Source organism: Telmatherina bonti, assembly GCF_933228915.1.
Source record: "Telmatherina bonti genome assembly, chromosome: 6".
NCBI lineage: Eukaryota > Metazoa > Chordata > Actinopteri > Atheriniformes > Telmatherinidae > Telmatherina > Telmatherina bonti.
In genome coordinates this window covers 3,780,089-3,798,911 of record NC_136624.1, presented here as the reverse complement: position 1 = coordinate 3,798,911, position 18,823 = coordinate 3,780,089, and the positions used below count along the sequence as shown (strand labels likewise).

Genomic DNA, 18,823 nt, shown 5'->3' with positions numbered 1-18,823 from the left:
TCTACCTGTGTCTACCTGCATCTACCATGTCTACCTATGTCTACCTGCATCTACCTGTGTCTACCCGTATCTACCTGCATCTACCTGTGTCTACCCGTATCTACCTGCGTCTACCATGTCTACCTGCGTCTACCTGCGTCTACCTGCATCTATCATGTCTACCTGTGTCTACCCGTATCTACCTGCCTCTACCATGTCTACCTGCGTCTACCTGGCTCTACCATATCTACCTGTGTCTACCTGCATCTACCTGTGTCTACCCGTATCTACGTGCATCTACCATGTCTACCTGTGTCTACCTGCATCTACCATGTCTACCTCCGTCTACCTGCATCTATCATGTCTACCTGTGTCTACCCGTATCTACCTGCGTCTACCATGTCTACCTGCGTCTACCTGCATCCATCATGTCTACCTGCGTCTACCTGCATCTATCATGTCTACCTGTGTCTACCCGTATCTACCTGCCTCTACCATGTCTACCTGCGTCTACCTGGCTCTACCATATATACCTGTGTCTACCTGCATCTACCTGTGTCTACCTGCATCTACCTGCCTCTACCATGTCTACCTGCGTCTACCTGGCTCTACCATATATACCTGTGTCTACCTGCATCTACCTGTGTCTACCTGCATCTACCATGTCTACCTGTGTCTACCTGCATCTACCATGTCTACCTGCGTCTACCTGCATCTATCATGTCTACCTGTGTCTACCCGTATCTACCTGCGTCTACCATGTCTACCTGCGTCTACCTGCATCTGTCATGTCTACCTGTGTCTACCTGTATCTACCTGCATCTACCATGTCTACCTGCGTCTACCTGCATCTATCATGTCTACCTGTGTCTACCCGTATCTACCTGCGTCTACCATGTCTACCTGCATCTACCATGTCTACCTGTGTCTACCTGTATCTACCTGCATCTACCATGTCTACCTGTGTCTACCTGTATCTACCTGCATCTACCATGTCTACCTGCGTCTACCTGCATCTATCATGTCTACCTGTGTCTACCCGTATCTACCCGCGTCTACCATGTCTACCTGCATCTACCATGTCTACCTGTGTCTACCTGCATCTACCTGTGTCTACCTGCATCCCTGTATCTACCTGCATCTACCATGTCTACCTGTGTCTACCTGCATCCCTGTGTCTACCTGCGTCTACCATGTCTACCTGTGTCTACCGTATTTACCTGCGTCTACCGTATTTACCTGCGTCTACCTGTGTCTACCTGTGCCTACCTGTGTCTACCCTTGTCTACTAGTGTCTACCATATTTACCTGTGTCTACCTGTGTTTCCATGTCTACCTGTGTCTACCTGTGTCTACCATTGTCTACCCTTGTCTACTAGTGTCTACCGTATTTACCTGTGTCTACCTGTGCCTACCTGTGTTTCCATGTCTTCCTGTGTCTACCTGTGTCTACCCTTGTCTACTGTTGTCTACTAGTGTCTACCGTATTTACCTGTCTACCTGTGCCTACCTGTGTTTCCATGTCTACCTGTGTCTACCATTGTCTACCCTTGTCTACTAGTGTCTACCGTATTTACCTGTGTCTACCTGTGCCTACCTGTGTTTCCATGTCTACCTGTGTCTACCTGTGTCTACCCTTGTCTACTGTTGTCTACCTGCATCTACCTGCGTCTACATTATGCTTTCATACAGACGTGATGTTTCAGCCTCCGCTGTCAGATTCTGAGGCTAAAATAATATAAAATGAATGTATGAACAGATAAAGCAGCATAAAGAGCAACCAGAAAAAGAAAAATTTTATGTAAACAACACACAGGTCAGCAGTGACCAAGCCTTTTCTCATCTGCACATCATTCTCTCACGTCTGAAACACACACACACACACACACACACACACACACACATACACTGTTTCCATGTTTCCACACGACCATCTACCTGCTGTCCTCACTGCAGCACCTCCACCTCAGCTGCATCCCAAACGTCTTCCTGGCTTTATTCCAGCCATAGAGGATCATTATTTTCCTGCTTTTCTCATCACTTGTTGATCTTTGGCTGCTCCTGATTGGACGTTACCGTCAGTTTAAGCTCTCTGATTGGTGGAAAGTCTGACAGGAAGTGTCTTCATCATCATGTCCAGGTGAAAATAGAGGTCTCTTAGCAACATGGTAGTGATGGTGATGAAGATGTGATAAATAATGGTGGATTTACCATCTAGAGTCTCTGAATAAACACTACATGTTGTGTCTGGATTGTAAACCTCCTGGACGGATAGAAACGCTGGAAAACCTCCGTAGACCAGCTGGAGGGTCGGACATCAGAGTGACACGCTGGCGTTCCTGAGACAGACGATAACTGTTGTGGTTGCCGGAGATCTTGAAGTTTTAGGGATTAACAGATAACCAGCTGCAAATATCTTACTCAAATCTCCTGTGTCCTTAATTAATGCATCAACCTTGTGGTAATTTTAATTCTTGTGTTGCAAATTAGGTAAAACATTGTCTTTTCATTTACAAACATTTGTTGGATAAAAATGAAAAGTTCCAATGTCTTTTTGCATTTTTTGTGGTGTAATAGAGTTGAAGGTTAAACAGGGAGAATTTGTCCCAATAAACAAAAATCTCACCATGTTTTTAGAATGAAATCTTCTATAATCAGGTTGTAAATGAGAGAGAAGGAACCCCTTCACGTGAAACTTTAGAAAAAACATGGCTTTACTGGGAAGTCTGGTGTGTGGAGGCTCTGCTGGAGTGGAGACTTTTACCCAGAATATAAGGAAAAAGCTCATTTTGGGAAAATGGCTTCAGTGCATTATAAAGCCAACGTGAGGTTTGAAAGCGCTGCATAACGGCGCTGAAACCACGCTGCGCTCTGCTAAACACAAACTTCATGTGAATTAGATTTAGATGTAGAAGCAGACAAGTCTGATTAAATCAGTACCTAAAATTTGTGACATTTTCTTTCCACCAGTCAGAAAAAAGCACGTAGAGGAGGAAAAGAAGAACTGACGTGGTGACGGGGGAAAGCCAGGCCTGCAGTGCCGTGCTTCAAACCGGTTTTCATGTCTCTGTGTGGTGACTCTGCTCCCAGCCTGATTCCTGCCTCATCTGTGGAAAAACTGGCAGTAAATTCAGTTTTTTCCTTCCCACAGGGGCCAGCAGTAATAAGTGAGTCTAATATTTTTATTTTCAGGGCATAAATGATCAGATGTTGTGGATATAGACGCTGAAGACGCTGATGGAAGCATCCCACGGCTTAGATGCAAGCTCCCTGAGCTGCCAGCTTGTTGACCAGGCCAGACTCTGTAGGAGTGCTTATTTCTGTCCCTGCTCCTCAGAACTGCTCTCTGTCTCTGCAGCAGCTTCTCAGGCCGCCTGTCATTGCAAGGCCTCGTCTGTAGCTTCTCCTGCAGGCTTAACGTCATGTCAGCAGACTTGCTAAGAGGAGCAGCCATCAGTTTGTGCTTCCTGACGCCACAATAAAGCTTGTTTGTGCGATTAGCCGCTGCTAGATGTAAAAGAAGAGGTTAGATGACTTTTTGTCTGTTTACAGGACATGAATGAAGAGTTTTTAGGCGGAACTTTAAAAGCTGTTTTCAGCTTTAGACGGTTACGGTCGTGTGTAAAAGAAGTGAACTTTTTATTTCTGTGCTTTTATGTATCAGGAAGCGGCACAGAGATCACCTGCTCCAAACCAGCTCTTAAAATAATCACTTAAAACCATTTAATTTGGTATTTATTTAACCATGTTTGAACCACCATAAGTCCGCTCTGCCTCATCAGCTTGCGGAACCCTCTTTACCACACAAGTCTGTCCGCTCACTGTGGAGGAAGTCCAGTCGCTCCTGTTGCTCAGCGTTTGTTTCTGCACAGCTGTCTGAAGGTCACAGCATGTCAGGTTCAGCTTTGATCAAGGAGCCGATCATGTCCGCTGGGTTTGGGATCATTGTCTTGCTGTTGGAGACGACTTCAGCCGAGTTGACGCTGTCGTCGCCGCGCCACTGGGCAGGACGGGTGGTCGGAGGCGCATTCTGACCAAACACGTCCACTCCGGTCTGGTCTGTCCAAAGGGAAATGCTCCTGAAGTCTTGTGGTTTGTTTAGAGCAGGGGAAGCCAACTCCGGTCTGCAGGTGTTCAGAGTTTCCCTGCTGCAACACACCTGGCACACATCAGACCTGATCAGCAGGCTCATGGAGAACTCTGCACTACTCTGCTGATTAGCCATTGATTTGAATCAGGTGTGTTGCAGCAGGGAAACTCTGAACACCTGCAGGACCGGAGTTGCCTGGTTTAGACCATTGGAGTCCTTTTCGTTCAGGAGCCACATCTGGACCAGTAAAATCTCAGCATCATAACCTTTAAATAATGATACATGATAATGAAACCATAACAACTCAGACATTTTCTTTCTTAGTTCAGTGAAAAGAAGTAAAACATCAAGATGTTGACTTTTAGTGAACTTTCAGAAAACTTTATGAACTACCTGGAAGTTCTGGAGGAAAATGCGTGCTGCAGGTTTATTTATGGACAAAAACGGAGAAAATAAAGTTGGCTGAAGACGTGAAAGCTGGAGAACGTCCTCGCTCCAGCAGCAGGTCGGCACAGCAGGGCCTCCGTGTGGTTCTGTCCCGACTTTCTTCACCACACAGCCCAGATCAGCACAGTCAGAGTGCTGCAAGGCTGGTTGTATTTATTCCTGCCCGGCTTTCGAGGCGTTTTAAAAGTGTCCCTTTGTGTGGCGGTTTCAGGGCTGAGGAGGTCTTGTTGCCCTGAAACCATGTGAGTCGTACAACAAAGCAGTTCTCTGTCCTCTCCTCAGAAATGAGACTGGAATCAATAAGGCGTTTGCAGCCAATGACCCATATTTGCTGCTCTCACATGGCAGCCGTGCTTTCAGCTGATTGTGTCAGCAGAGACTGTAGACATAGAAGCCTGTTAGCAGGTCCGTGTGGCCGTTTTGATGTGCATGTCTTGTGTTGCAGATGTGATGGATCAGCAGAGGGCGCTGCATTCTGGCTGCCTGGTCTCAGGGGTCCGTACGCCTCCCGTCCGCCGCAACAGCAAGCTGGCCAGCCTGGGACGCATCTTCAAGCCCTGGAAGTGGAGGAAAAAGAAAAACGAGAAGCTGAAGCCTTCAGGAAGTGAGTGTGGTGAGAGTCGTGCATCTGTTGGGGGTGCAGACAGCCGGCGGTGCAGGAATCGCCCTGGGGAGAGAAAGATGGGGGGGCTGTTTCATTTCCCACACACCGGTTTCATCAATGTTTGTGTTGTTCAGCAGTGGAGAAAAAGGCAGCTGTACGGCAGAAGAGAGATGACCTCGCCAGGCGGAGCCCTGAGGAAACGGAAACAGGTGCAGGATCAGAAATTAGTGCACAGCGTGCGTGCACGTAGCTCCAGGCTCATCACAGCTGACTTGTTCTGCCACATGATGCCCAACTGCTAACTGACTGGCTGCCGTCTTCTCTGTGGGCTGCATGCAGAGTCCGGCCTGGCCTGCGGGGGTCACGGCGGCGATCCAGACACCCCAACCGTCTCTGATGGAGAGGAGAGAGATGAGGAGCCTGTGGCGCCTCTGGCCAGCACCAACGAAGAGCTCGGGAGTGACCAAGAGACTTCAACAGGTAGAGTCCACATCAGCAAGAGATAAAGAGGCTTTAAAAGCTGCAGGAACCAATGTTTCTATCCAGCAAGGAGCCAAGTTGCAGTCTGTCATGTCTTCACAGCACGTGAAGTTGGTTAAACTCCTCTTCGTCAGCCCGACTGCTCCTGCCTGAAGTAAAGGAAGGATGTTTCCCAACAACATGGGCTGTATGTAGGATCTGGTCTCTAGGGAAAGCTGGGACACGTGAGAGTACTGCAGATGTGTGTTTCTGAGTCACTTCACCTGGAAGGAAGGGAGAATGTGTAAATGGTTTATTATGGACTGCTGTTAACAGCAGCCCAGTAAGGAATGTCACATCTCCAAAACATATGAGCAGTAAACAGGTGTGTGAGCAGGAAAACGTCTCAGGAAGCTATCAGCTGATGATGATGATGGACAACTCTGGTCAGTCAGGAGAATCCAGGGACGGACCCCACATTCACCCTAGAAACACCGTGAGGGTCCAGGAAGACCTGAAGACCAAGATAGTTGATGATAGAACAAGAGAGTATTTCACTATAAACCCCCTTCATCTCCATGGAAACCAACAGGACCTTCATCTCCATGGAAACCAGCAGTACCTTCATCTCCATGGAAACCAGCAGGACCTTCATCTCCATGGAAACCAGCAGTACCTTCATCTCCATGGAAACCAGCAGGAACTCCATCTCCATGGAAAGCAGCAGGAACTCCATCTCCATGGAAACCAGCAGGACCTTCACTGCAGAGTGACAGGAGAAACACTGGCCGAGTTTTAGATCAGGAATAAAAACAGCAAATGTAGGACATGATGTGTGATTGTGGCTGCTGCTGGCAGAGTTTCAGTCCCACAGAGATTCAGACCAAACATTCACTTCAACATACTTGTTCAGTAATCTCACATGTCTCAGGTTCCTCCTGAGACCAGGATGATTCATACGGCCCATGTAGGTGTGAAGATTAGACTGTAAGTCCTTTCAGGAGGCAGGAAAAACAGGCCTCATGAAGAAGAGATTAAATGAGAGCTTTGACATATCTGAACATTAAAACAGGACTCCTGCTTTCAGCTACATGCAGGTAGCAAGAAGCTGGTGAACACTTAGCTTTTATAAGATTTAGAGCAGCATTACTCTGATTGTCCACTAGATGGACACAAAGACCTCAGAAACAGCAACACATTCATTAAACTTCATTCATGTTTCTTTCCAAACAAGACGTGACCGGCGATCAGCAGACAGCGGGGGACCCGGGTCAGAGTAACGCTGGAGAAGAAGAAAGCCCCTCGCTGACCACTCCCAGTAAAGAGCAGACGGGGAAGGTGGAGGCCATCGAGGGCAAACGGGAGGCGGTGGCTGCCAAGCCTCAGAGACGAGCCAGCACCCCCCCTCCACCGAACCTTCCTGTCAAACTGCTCACCAGACTGGGCAGCCTGGATGGTGAGTTTCTCCGCTTGTCCCGCCCACCAGAAATGTCACCAAACGGAAAGAGAACTCTTCTCTTCTCGACAGGCACTCCCGTGGTGCCCGTTAAAAAGTCCCCAGCCACCTTACCCAGGAACTTCACACTCCCCAAAGACCCTCACGGCTCCCTGCTGAGAGCCAGGATCTCCACGCCCACCGGGTCCCCCCACCTGGCTGCAGTCCACCAACAGCTGCCCCCCAGCTGCATCATCGAGGAGCTTCACCGCGCGCTGGCCACCAAACACAGACAGGACAGGTCAGCTTCTCTCAGCTTCTCTCAGAAAACGGGACAGAAACAGAGGGAAAGGGGGGGGGGTTCCTCGTGTGCAGCAAAAGGAAAGAAAATTCAGAACAGTTTGTTATAAAGCCACCGGGTCCGATGACCTCCGCGGCGGGCTCTGTAGGGGCCGTCACACCGGAGCCAGCGGGTCCGATGACCTCCGCGGCGGGCTCTGTAGGGGCCGTCACACCGGAGCCAGCGGGTCCGATGACCTCCGCGGCGGGCTCTGTAGGGGCCGTCACACCGGAGCCAGCGGGTCCGATGACCTCCGCGGCGGGCTCTGTAGGGGCCGTCACACCGGAGCCACCGGGTCCGATGACCTCCGCGGGGGGCTCCGTAGGGGCCGTCACACCGGAGCCACCGGGTCCGATGACCTCCGCGGGGGGCTCCGTAGGGGCCGTCACACCGGAGCCACCGGGTCCGATGACCTCCGTAGGGGCCGTCACACCGGAGCCACCGGGTCCGATGACCTCCGCGGGGGGCTCCGTAGGGGCCGTCACACCGGAGCCAGCGGGTCCGATGACCTCCGCGGCGGGCTCTGTAGGGGCCGTCACACCGGAGCCACCGGGTCCGAAGACCTCCGCGGCGGGCTCCGTAGGGGCCGTCACACCGGAGCCACCGGGTCCGAAGACCTCCGTCTTCTTCTTCACATTTAAAAGTTGAATGCCATCCATGTCCAACACGTCCAGCGGTGTCTGGTCTAGCCTCTGGTCTGTTCTTGAGTCTGGACTAGTTGACCCGAGTCCTTGGATCTGGATCATTCTGGTCTCTTCTGGATTCTGTAAACCAACAGTAGGTTTTTTCACAGCTTCCCTGTGACTCTGAATTGGACTAAGTGGTTAGGATGATGAATTAATATATATGTGTATTTATATGTATTTATATTGCTGATGAACACCATATTTGCATATTACAATTTACAGTTTTTCCCGAAACATTTAATCCCACGTACAAAACAACAGAGACATAAATTATCCAAGAATTTTCCCTCTGGAGTGTCCCAACGAGGACGTGAGACGTTCCCATCAGAGACAATAAAATGCCTCGTCGACCTAAAAAATACTTCAAGCTGTCACTGCAGAGGAAATTCAGGACAATCAGAAGTAGTATGGAAAGTCATTTGTGTACTTTGTTGTTAGGATTTAAAAAGACCTTCCAACAACCGTCTTTTATGTTCGCAGCATTTCTAACGTTTCCTTTTGTTTTTAGAGTTTTCCTCGTGGAGTTTTTTTGTTGAATGAATTCTTTATGTTCGTGTCTGACTGACTCCTCCTGTGACTTCTGATCCCAGTTTCCAGACAAAGGAAGCTCTCTCTTCCCCGAAACGCCGACTGGACGGCCGTCTGTCCCGCAACTCCAGCGCAGAAAGGGAGCCGCCATCTGGGGGCTCAGAGAGCAAGAAGGGGTCTGACGAGAACAAGGAGAACTGGCGTCTGGACCAGTACATGAGCGACCAGGACAGCTGGAACGAGTCCGTGATCTCTGGTTGGTCTGCTTCAGTGTTTACTTCTTCTGCCAGCTGTAGGTCAGGATGTGTGCGGCGCGTCACGGCGCTCTGAGGATGTGTTACAGTCAGAGAGCAACGGGGAGATTTGTGCTGCTGGTGTGAGGTTTCAGCCAGCCGTCAACATCTGCTCTGATGGCCTAATTCCTCATCATCGATGTGGGTCATGGGTGCTCGCCGCCTGCCGTTAACATGTAGCAGCTCTGGGGGTGTGAAAGGGCAGATGGGGGTTTTGTAGCACGCCTCCACCATGCAAGTGATGGGTTATAAATATTCTATAGCTCCACTGCTGGTGAGATCTGTTCACCAGGTGGCACTGAAGCGGCTTCCTAAGAACTTCCTGAGACGTTTGGCTCAACTCAAGACTTCAGTTTCATGCTGGCTGGTGAGGAGATCCAGGTTGAGCCATTTCCACAATCTGACCGCCTGTTGGCAGCAAAGCACTTATTGGTTTCTACCGACCACCAAAAACATGAAGAAGAAGAAGAAGAATTGTGGGGGAATCTTCCATTCCTCCACATCTGAGACCATGGTCCTCAGCCGGAATAGGGTGGATTGCCCTCTCCGGGTCGGGAGTCAGGTCCTGCCTCAAGTGGAAGAGTTTAAATATCGACAGTCGGATCGGTGCAGCGTCTGCAGTAATGCGGACTCTGCGCCGGTCTGTCGTGGTGAAGAAGGAGCTGAGCCAGAAGGCGAAGCTCTCGATTTACCAGTCGATCTACGTTCCTACCCTCACCTATGGTCATGAGCTGTGGGTCGTGACCGAAAGAACAAGATCTCGTATACAGGCGGCTGAAATGAGTTTCCTCCGCAGGGTGGCCGGGCTCTCCCTTAGAGATAGGGTGAGGAGCTCGGTCATCCAGGAGGAGATCAGAGTAGAGCCGCTGCTCCTCCGCATCGAGAGGAACCAGTTGAGGTGGCTCGGGCATCTGGTCAGGATGCCTCCTGGACCTCCCTGGTGAGGTGTTCCAGGCACGTCCCTCTGGGAGGAGACCCCGGGGAAGACCCAGGATACGCTGGAGGGATTATATCTCTCGGCTGGCCTGGGAACGCCTCGGGATCCCCCCCGCAGAGTTGGCAAATGTGGCTGGGGAGAGGGAAGTCTGGGCTTCCCTGCTTAGGCTGCTGCCCCCGCGACCCGACCCCGGATAAGCAGCAGAAGATGGATGGATAGAATCTCCCATTCCACTTCGTCCCAAAGCAGCTCTCCGTGTGTCATGATGTTTCCAGCAGATTCTGATCCTACCATGTGGATGTGGAGCTGAACTGGAGACTCATCAGACCAGCAACGTTTCACCATCTTCTATTGTCCAGTTCTGGTGAGTCTGTGTGAATTGTAGCCTCAGTTTCCTGTTCTTGCTGACAGGAGGGAACCCGCTGTGGTCTTCTGCTGGTTCCAGGCTGGACCTGGTGTGTTTTCAGAAATGACGTTCTGCAGATCCTGGTGGGAACCAGTTCTTATTGGACCTCCTGTTGCCTTTCTATCGTCTCAAACTAGTCTGTCCAGAACCAGACATTCTGGTCCAGAGAACTGCTGCTAACTGTAAACTCACACAGTGGGGAGTGTTTATAAACCAGTTTGCTTCATATGATCACTAATTTGTGCTTGAGCCTTTAAAAGTACCAAGAATGATGCAAACTAACCCAGAAGACACATTTCCAACATGCAACATCTGTGCGGTGAAGTCCTGCTCCCGTTACAAGATAAAGTTCCTCCAGTTCACTGCCACTTGCTTTTCCCACCAGGAGCTCACTGATGTGTTCAGAGATGTTAACGATGTAAAGTCCTGCTGAATGAACTCCTGGATAGATTCCCACCACCGACAGGAGAACTGAGCTGACCCAACCAGCAGCTGGTAGATATTTTTCCTCTACAACATGTGATTCACACTGGCAGCACATGAACAGTTTGGACATGAAGCCTTCCTGGCTGCATCTCCTGGAGACAATATGTGGCTTTCAGCTAGAAATCCTAGAAGCTGTTATCTTCTGGATGACTTCCGCTGCATGGCTTTCAGGACGGCTTTGCTTCCTCTGACCCTGTTCAGACAGCGACAACGTCTCCGTCGCTGCGTGTCAACACATCACCGAGCTGTGCCTTGTCATACACTTCTCCACTGTGCAGCAGGAAAACACACATTTTCACAGCAGAAATAGACTCGGCTTAACTCTGAACCTGAAGGTCAGAACAGAGCTGGACTTTGCAGCTGATTCATAAAGTTTCACATCTGAGATGAGATGGATTTTTTCTGCAAATAAAATCTTTTTGCAGTTTTTCACACAGCAGGGACATTCTCACCATCAGATGTCGCTACATTTACACAGCAGTTAGTGGCTCAGCTGGTGGAGCCGCGTGCGACCTGATGAGTCCCGCCCCCCCACGCCGCTGCAGCTCTGAGGAGGATTGTTCTCCGAGGCCCGGACCCAGGCCCTGTCCCAGGGCCGGCTGAATGCAGAGCCTTGCGGCAGGAAGAGCATCCTTCTGTGGGATGATTCGGCGTGGCGACCCCTTCAGATGGACAAGCTGAAAGTGAGCATGAGCCAATCAGGTGGCAGCAGATAAGTGCATGTGGTCATGTCGACTCTTGTAGATCGCCTGCAGGACTTCTGGGAGCAGGAGCTGTTGCTTCTTGTAAACAGGTATCTCAAATTAGTTTGCATAATTCAGGAGAATTTTACAGGCTCAGCCACAAACTAGTGATCAAATAAACCAATAAACACTCATCACCCACTGCAGCAGTCCAGCTGTTCAGCTTCCCATCAGCCAATCCCAACACATATCCCAACACATATCCCATCAGCCAATCCCAACACATATCCCATCAGCCAATCCCAACACATATCCCAACACATATCCCATCAGCCAATCCCAACACATATCCCATCAGCCAATCCCAACACATATCCCAACACATATCCCATCAGCCAATCCCAACACATATCCCATCAGCCAATCCCAACACATATCCCAACACATATCCCATCAGCCAATCCCAACACATATCCCAACACATATCCCATCAGCCAATCCCAACACATATCCCATCAGCCAATCCCAACACATATCCCAACACATATCCCATCAGCCAATCCCAACACATATCCCAACACATATCCCATCAGCCAATCCCAACACATATCCCATCAGCCAATCCCAACACATATCCCATCAGCCAATCCCAACACATATCCCAACACATATCCCATCAGCCAATCCCAACACATATCCCATCAGCCAATCCCAACACATATCCCATCAGCCAATCCCAACACATATCCCATCAGCCAATCCCAACACATATCCCAACACATATCCCATCAGCCAATCCCAACACATATCCCAACACATATCCCATCAGCCAATCCCAACACATATCCCAACACATATCCCATCAGCCAATCCCAACACATATCCCATCAGCCAATCCCAACACATATCCCATCAGCCAATCCCAACACATATCCCAACACATATCCCATCAGCCAATCCCAACACATATCCCAACACATATCCCATCAGCCAATCCCAACACATATCCCATCAGCCAATCCCAACACATATCCCAACACATATCCCATCAGCCAATCCCAACACATATCCCAACACATATCCCATCAGCCAATCCCAACACATATCCCATCAGCCAATCCCAACACATATCCCATCAGCCAATCCCAACACATATCCCAACACATATCCCATCAGCCAATCCCAACACATATCCCATCAGCACATGGCGGCAACCTAACACATGTAGTCATGAAGACGTGGTGAAGACGTCCTGCTGAAGTTCCAGCTGAGCATCAGAACTTTATGTGACTCTGAACGTGTCACGTTGCTGGTCTGAGTTTTTACTGGGATGTTCACACACCACCATCTCCAGTGTTTCCAGAGAAGGTCTGAACAGAAACCAGAGCTCAACAGACTCACCAGAACTGGACAATAGAAAATGGAGAAACTGGTCAGATGAGTCTCCAGTTCAGCTCCACATCCACATGGTAGGACCAGAATCTGCTGGAAACATCATGACAACATGTCAGACAGCATTCAGGATGTTTTCTGGCACTGGAAAGTTGACCTATAAATCTGTTGAGTTCTTATACCTATAAAACCTGTTGAGTTCCTGGCGGAGAGCACAACAGCTCTGTTGGCCAGCCTCCCAGCAGCTGGTTTGTCTGGAATAGTGCTGCATCTTTTCTGACCTTAGTGTGTGCTGCCCCTCACCAGGGACCCTCCCTCGCCGGATGAGGAAGGAGCTGCTGGCCGTGAAGCTTCGGAACAGGCCCAGCAAGCAGGAGCTGGAGGATCGCAACATCTTCCCGGTCCGCAGCGACCAGGAGCGACAGGAAATCCGCCAGCAGATCGAGATGAAGCTGGCCAAGTGAGTCGCTCTGTGTGGACCCAGATCAGCATCCCATCAGACCCCCCATCAGACCCCTACCCCTCTCATCACGCTCTACCTCATGTATGTCTGTTTAATCACTCTGCATCACTGTGCTCTGCATTTGTTGGACTTGTTCCTGACTGTGTGCAACATCTGCCTCTAAACATCCTGCATTGACACCGTTCTGCTTGCACCTGTACCGGGGGACGGGGGGACGGAGACGGGGGGGCGGCCTTCAGCCTTTTGCATTCTCCAAGTGTGATGAAATAATGATGACTCAGCATGGCTGCAGGCAGAAGGGCCAGCTCATTGTCCAGTCTTGTATTTAACTCTCAGACATGAGCAAAGTGGGTTTGTTCTGGTGACCCAGTGTTCTGCCGATCCTTCCAGCTGCTGATGGAACCAGCTGTCTATGATATCATTCAAAAGAAAAAAGCTTTTGGTAAGAAAAAAAAGGCTGAAGAGCGAGCCTTGTCATGAGATCTGTGCAGCGCACGAAGCTGGACCAGGACTGAAGCCCGGGACAGGGTAGTGGTTTATGCATCAAGGTTACTGATGGAATTTGCCTGAACTTTGTTCTGTGCACCTAAAAACCAGCAACCAGGCTGGAAACCTGGGTGTAATGATAGACTCAGACCTGAGAACCAGCAACCAGGCCTGATGTCTACCTTTTAGGCTCATGTGACCATCGTGTGTCGTTTAAATTGTCCTCCGCAAGTTGTTTTGTTCTTCTCTCTCTCTTATCAGTACTGTCCTCCTAAAGACTTTCGTTTATCCTGGAGAGGCCGCTGGACCTCCTGTATGAAGGTGTGAACACCTCTCGCTGCACAGCACCACCTTCACCACTTAGCTTGTGTTCGGGTGAAGTAGCCTCTATCAGAGGGTGTTTGGTGGTGAGTGAACTGACTGGAAGGTCGTGTTACGAGAAGATCCCCGTGAGTTTCTCCAACATTCCTGCCACATGCCAGGTCTTCTTCTTCTCTGTTTGTACAGCTGTTTTTTTCCGAGATATCCTGATGTGATGGAAGTCTGGTGTGGATATCCGCAGGTTTCATGCGCTTTCTCTCTTAAATTTTCCTACAACCCTGAAGGGATGATTTCAGCCCAGTGGTGTGAAGTTCTGATAATCCAAGAGGGGGTGTGAGTAAGAAAGGAGCATAGAGACTACCGTGTTCCTGAACTGAGCTGAGCTGAGGAAGTCTTTCGGATGAGAGTCCTAAAAGCAGGTCTTGAAGATGATGTTGTTTACTGTTAAATTAGCTGTTTGTTTATGTAATTTATGGATTATAATGTACAAAGTGGCGTTGTTGAGCAGTCAGACCACAGTTCATTGGATAGACGTTCTATGTATTCAGCAGCTGCCCACTTGCTAAGCTTTTGTTGTCTAAATCCAGTGTAATCCATCTAAGTGATCCTGTTTTATGAGGCTGAGCAGTTTCTGTTATATAAGCAGAAATAATGTCTCTGTTGTGCACGTCACTGCGCTTTGGCATAAATGTTTCCTTCACCTCTCCCTGAACGCAGCTTTTCTCGGCCTCATGGTCTAATTTCTGGATTGTGCAAGTAGATTTACAGAAATGCAGAGGAGGAATGCAACGCAGAATATAATCGCATTTGTTGGGTTATATAAAAGGCAGTAGGCTGGGAACTCGATTTGCCTCTTTTTGTGAAGCAGTTGGGTTCTCTGAGCGCCCTCACTCCGAGGGGTTAGTTTCTGGAAACCGCTCCAGTACCAGATTTATTTTTTACACACAAAATGGCTTCACATCACCGTCAGATTTCTGCCTTTCCCAACAAGCAGTGGCGTCGGGCAGTTAAAAAGCAGATTAGTCGTGTTTTTCTCTGGATAGTTCACACAGTTCGGTTGTTTTTTTTGTAAGTTTTTTAATGGCGACGCGTCCACACCTCACTGAAAGGTTGAATCAATGAATATTTAAATGCTTTATTTCCCCGTTGACCTGCTCTCAGATGGTTGAAACAGAAGTTTAACTGAAGCACCCTGCCGTATATGAATATATGCAGAAATCAGCAGCAGTTGTAGGAGTAAAGTCATGACAGCAGGGAGGTCCAGCGCCAACATTTGAGTCAGATTCAGGCTTGAGGAGAACCCGACAATGACCTGCTGAGAAGATGCACTTACTTTGAATCTGGTGTGTTAGTGCAGTGGCTGTAAATGTAAAAACATTTAAACCTCCATTTATCAAATACGTTTGGGATTTTTGGGGGGCAACTAAGCCGTTAAATTTTTAAATCCATTAACGCATAAGCACGTGCACGCAGCATGATAAAACCTGCGCTTGGCTTTTTCTCTGCGAGGGAGGCTGATGTTTACAAGCCTTCACAGCGGTGAAACGAATCCTGTAAAAAACACTTCATTAATGAAGATTCTGACAGTTTTCCAGCCGTGTATTTAGAGGATGATGCAGGATGAGGCATCTGATTAATCAGGCAATTAATCACTTAGTTGTCACGTGGGGGGTGGGGGTCAAGAATACCTACATATGTTATCCTGACGGTTGCAGCTAAAAAGTTTAAAGACTATTGTTAAAGCAGGGAAATATGTGAAACCTGCAGGATAGTGGCCCTTCAGGACTAATACTGGACATGTGGGGATTGTGAAAGATACTTGGCTCTACAGTCACCAAAATAAACACAAACTAACAGCAGAGACCCCCACCAAGCCATTTCCCAGCCAGTGATTGTGGGTATTATTTATGAGTTAGAACTTTAATGGCAACATTTTTTCATCTACCCGAATGAAAGATTCCTTTAAAAATATCCTGGATTCAAACGGTGTTCGGATACCCCCAAATTATAATCACTGGTTCCTTTTTCTGTTTCTGAAATTTTCTGACGATTTATTACAAATCTGGTCAAAAAAGTTTTGATTTTTGTTGCAAAAAGACAGACAAACAGATAAACAGACAGACAGATAAACGGACAGATAAACAGACAGACGGATAAACAGACAGACAGACAGATAAACTGACAGACGGATAAAGAGACAGACAGACAGATAAACAGATAAACAGACAAACAGACAGATAAACAGACAAACAGACAGATAAACATACAGATAAACAGACAGACGGATAAACTGACAGACAGACAGATAAACTGACAGACAGACAGATAAACAGACAGACAGACAGATAAACATACAGATAAACAGACAGACAGACAGATAAACAGATAAACAGACAGATAAACAGATAAACAGACAGACGGATAAACAGACAGACAGACAGATAAACAGATAAACAGATAAACAGACAGACGGATAAACAGACAGACAGACAGATAAACAGATAAACAGACAGACGGATAAACAGACAGACAGACAGATAAACAGACAGATAAACAGATAAACAGACAGACAGACAGATAAACAGATAAACAGACAGACGGATAAACAGACAGACAGACAGATAAACTGACAGACAGACGGATAAAGAGACAGACAGACAGACAGACAGATAGACAGACAGATAAACAGACAAACAGACAGACAGACAGACAGATAAACAGACAAACAGACAGATAAAGACACAGATAAACAGACAGACAGATAAACTGACAGACAGACGGATAAACAGACAGACAGACAGATAAACAGATAAACAGACAGACAGATAGACAGACAGATAAACAGACAGACAGATAAACAGACAAACAGACAGATAAAGACACAGATAAACAGACAGACAGATAAACTGACAGACAGACGGATAAAGAGACAGACAGACAGACGGATAAACAGACAGACAGACAGATAAAGAGACAGACAGACAGACGGATAAAGAGACAGACAGATAAACAGATAAACAGACAGACAGATAAACAGACAAACAGACAGACAGATAAACAGACAAACAGACAGATAGACAGACAGATAAACAGACAAACAGACAGATAAAGACACAGATAAACAGACAGACAGATAAACAGACAGACAGAAAAACAGACAGATAAACGGACAGATACACAGACAGACAGACAGACAGATAAGCTTTGTAACGTCGCTGTGATGGACGCAGGAGAGGAATGATCCCATCAGCTCCTCTAAGGCTGCATCGTGCCTTTCCACGTGCCTCTTTTCCTACATCCTCACCCGACGCTTCACAGCTGCATGGCAATCTGGAAAGACGGGACGTTATAAACCAAAGCATGCTTCCTTCCACGTGATCTCTCTGTGGACACGTGGAAGAACTCCAGCAGGTAGATGCAGAAAAACAAAAGACTTTCTTTTGTTTGGCCTTTAGTCATCCCAACAGTCTTTATGTAAAGTGGGGTCCTGAATGCTCTTGCATAACAAAGACAGGAAGTGATTGATTTGGGTGTCATGAGGGGGGTAATGTGATGGTGGGATGGCGGTGTGTCAGCAGCGAGGACAGAGGTCAGAGTAGGAGATCTGTGAACACATTTCCCTGCAGGCCACGTCATGTTTACAGCTGCTGGTAAACAGCTGTTTATTTCTGACATGAGACGGAGGGAAAAGTAGACACTGCTTAAAGACAGACATATTTACCAGTAAAACCTGATTTTTCAGCGCTGAAAATGTTCCATCTGACTGAGCAGAGGTCAAACGCAGAACTGTCTGAAGATTCAGGTGTAAAACCGAGCGTGCTCACAAAGGCAGAAATATGCATGTTTGTTTCCTCCAGATAACACGTGTTCATAGACCTCTACACGTTATATTAAAACCTTGTTTTCCACCACAGACATGGCAGCGAAGGGAACTACGACTGCTGAGTGATGAAACTGAAAAATACTTGTGAGTGAAGGAAAGTGTAAAAAGTCCCGCATCACCGGTTAACCGGCAGCGGTGACGACTAGTCCCGCATCACCGGTTAACCGGCAGCGGTGACGACTAGTCCCGCATCACCGGTTAACCAGCATTGACTGCTTTCACGCCTTCTGGCACCTCCATGTTTTAGTATAGTTAGCCGATAACTACCGCACTCGATGCGTCAGCATCGTTGCCATGGCAACAGAAGACTGTCAGCATAGAGCGCTGACGTTGCCATGGCAACAGAAGCCATCCCAGCAGCAGAGATGTTGTTTCATCTCGTGTCACGCTACTTCCGCTTGTAGGAAGCTTAGCAAGCGAAGGATCCAGCATCGGCTGATGTCAGTTTGTCCTCGCAGAGCCCATAAGGCCACAGCTGCTGCCCCACTCCCACGGCGAGTGTCTGCTCAACAAGTGTCGTCCACATGGAGGGACAGAGCTGTGGACGGCTGAAACCTGCCATTGTTCGGACCGGTGGCAGAGCGGTCTCGGTCCTGCTGACATCGCCGTCCCTCCTGGCTGCTCACAGCTCTGTAAACATCCAGCTCTGCTTCGGTACACACTGATGAATCATTCTGAATCTGTCGCATTGAATGAGTCGTGCTGAATGAACCTTGCTGTGTTTGTGGAGGCAGCTAGCACTCGCTGTCCTGTACGAAGCACTCACGGCGGTGTTCAAGTGCTGTGGAGGGCCCTTGGCAGCACAGCTGCGGCGCTGGGAACAGAACAGACTTTATTCCACACAGAGAACAATTAGCCGTTCTTACCTTGGTTCTTGTAACACGCAGCTGCCACGTGCCGGGGAG

General features: G+C 48.4%; 1 protein-coding gene across 1 annotated transcript in view; it reads left to right on the top strand.

Moving 5' to 3' along the window:
- Positions 1-18,823, top strand: part of phactr3b (phosphatase and actin regulator 3b) — a gene marked incomplete at its 5' end in the record, with an annotated part of 80,161 nt that overhangs the window by 36,777 nt on the left and 24,561 nt on the right. The window contains 7 exons of the mRNA XM_079242838.1: positions 4,962-5,120; positions 5,258-5,329; positions 5,460-5,600; positions 6,814-7,035; positions 7,108-7,315; positions 8,631-8,824; positions 13,072-13,225. Coding sequence (XP_079098964.1) covers positions 4,962-5,120; positions 5,258-5,329; positions 5,460-5,600; positions 6,814-7,035; positions 7,108-7,315; positions 8,631-8,824; positions 13,072-13,225 — 1,150 coding nt within the window. The remainder of the gene's footprint in view (positions 1-4,961; positions 5,121-5,257; positions 5,330-5,459; positions 5,601-6,813; positions 7,036-7,107; positions 7,316-8,630; positions 8,825-13,071; positions 13,226-18,823) is intronic.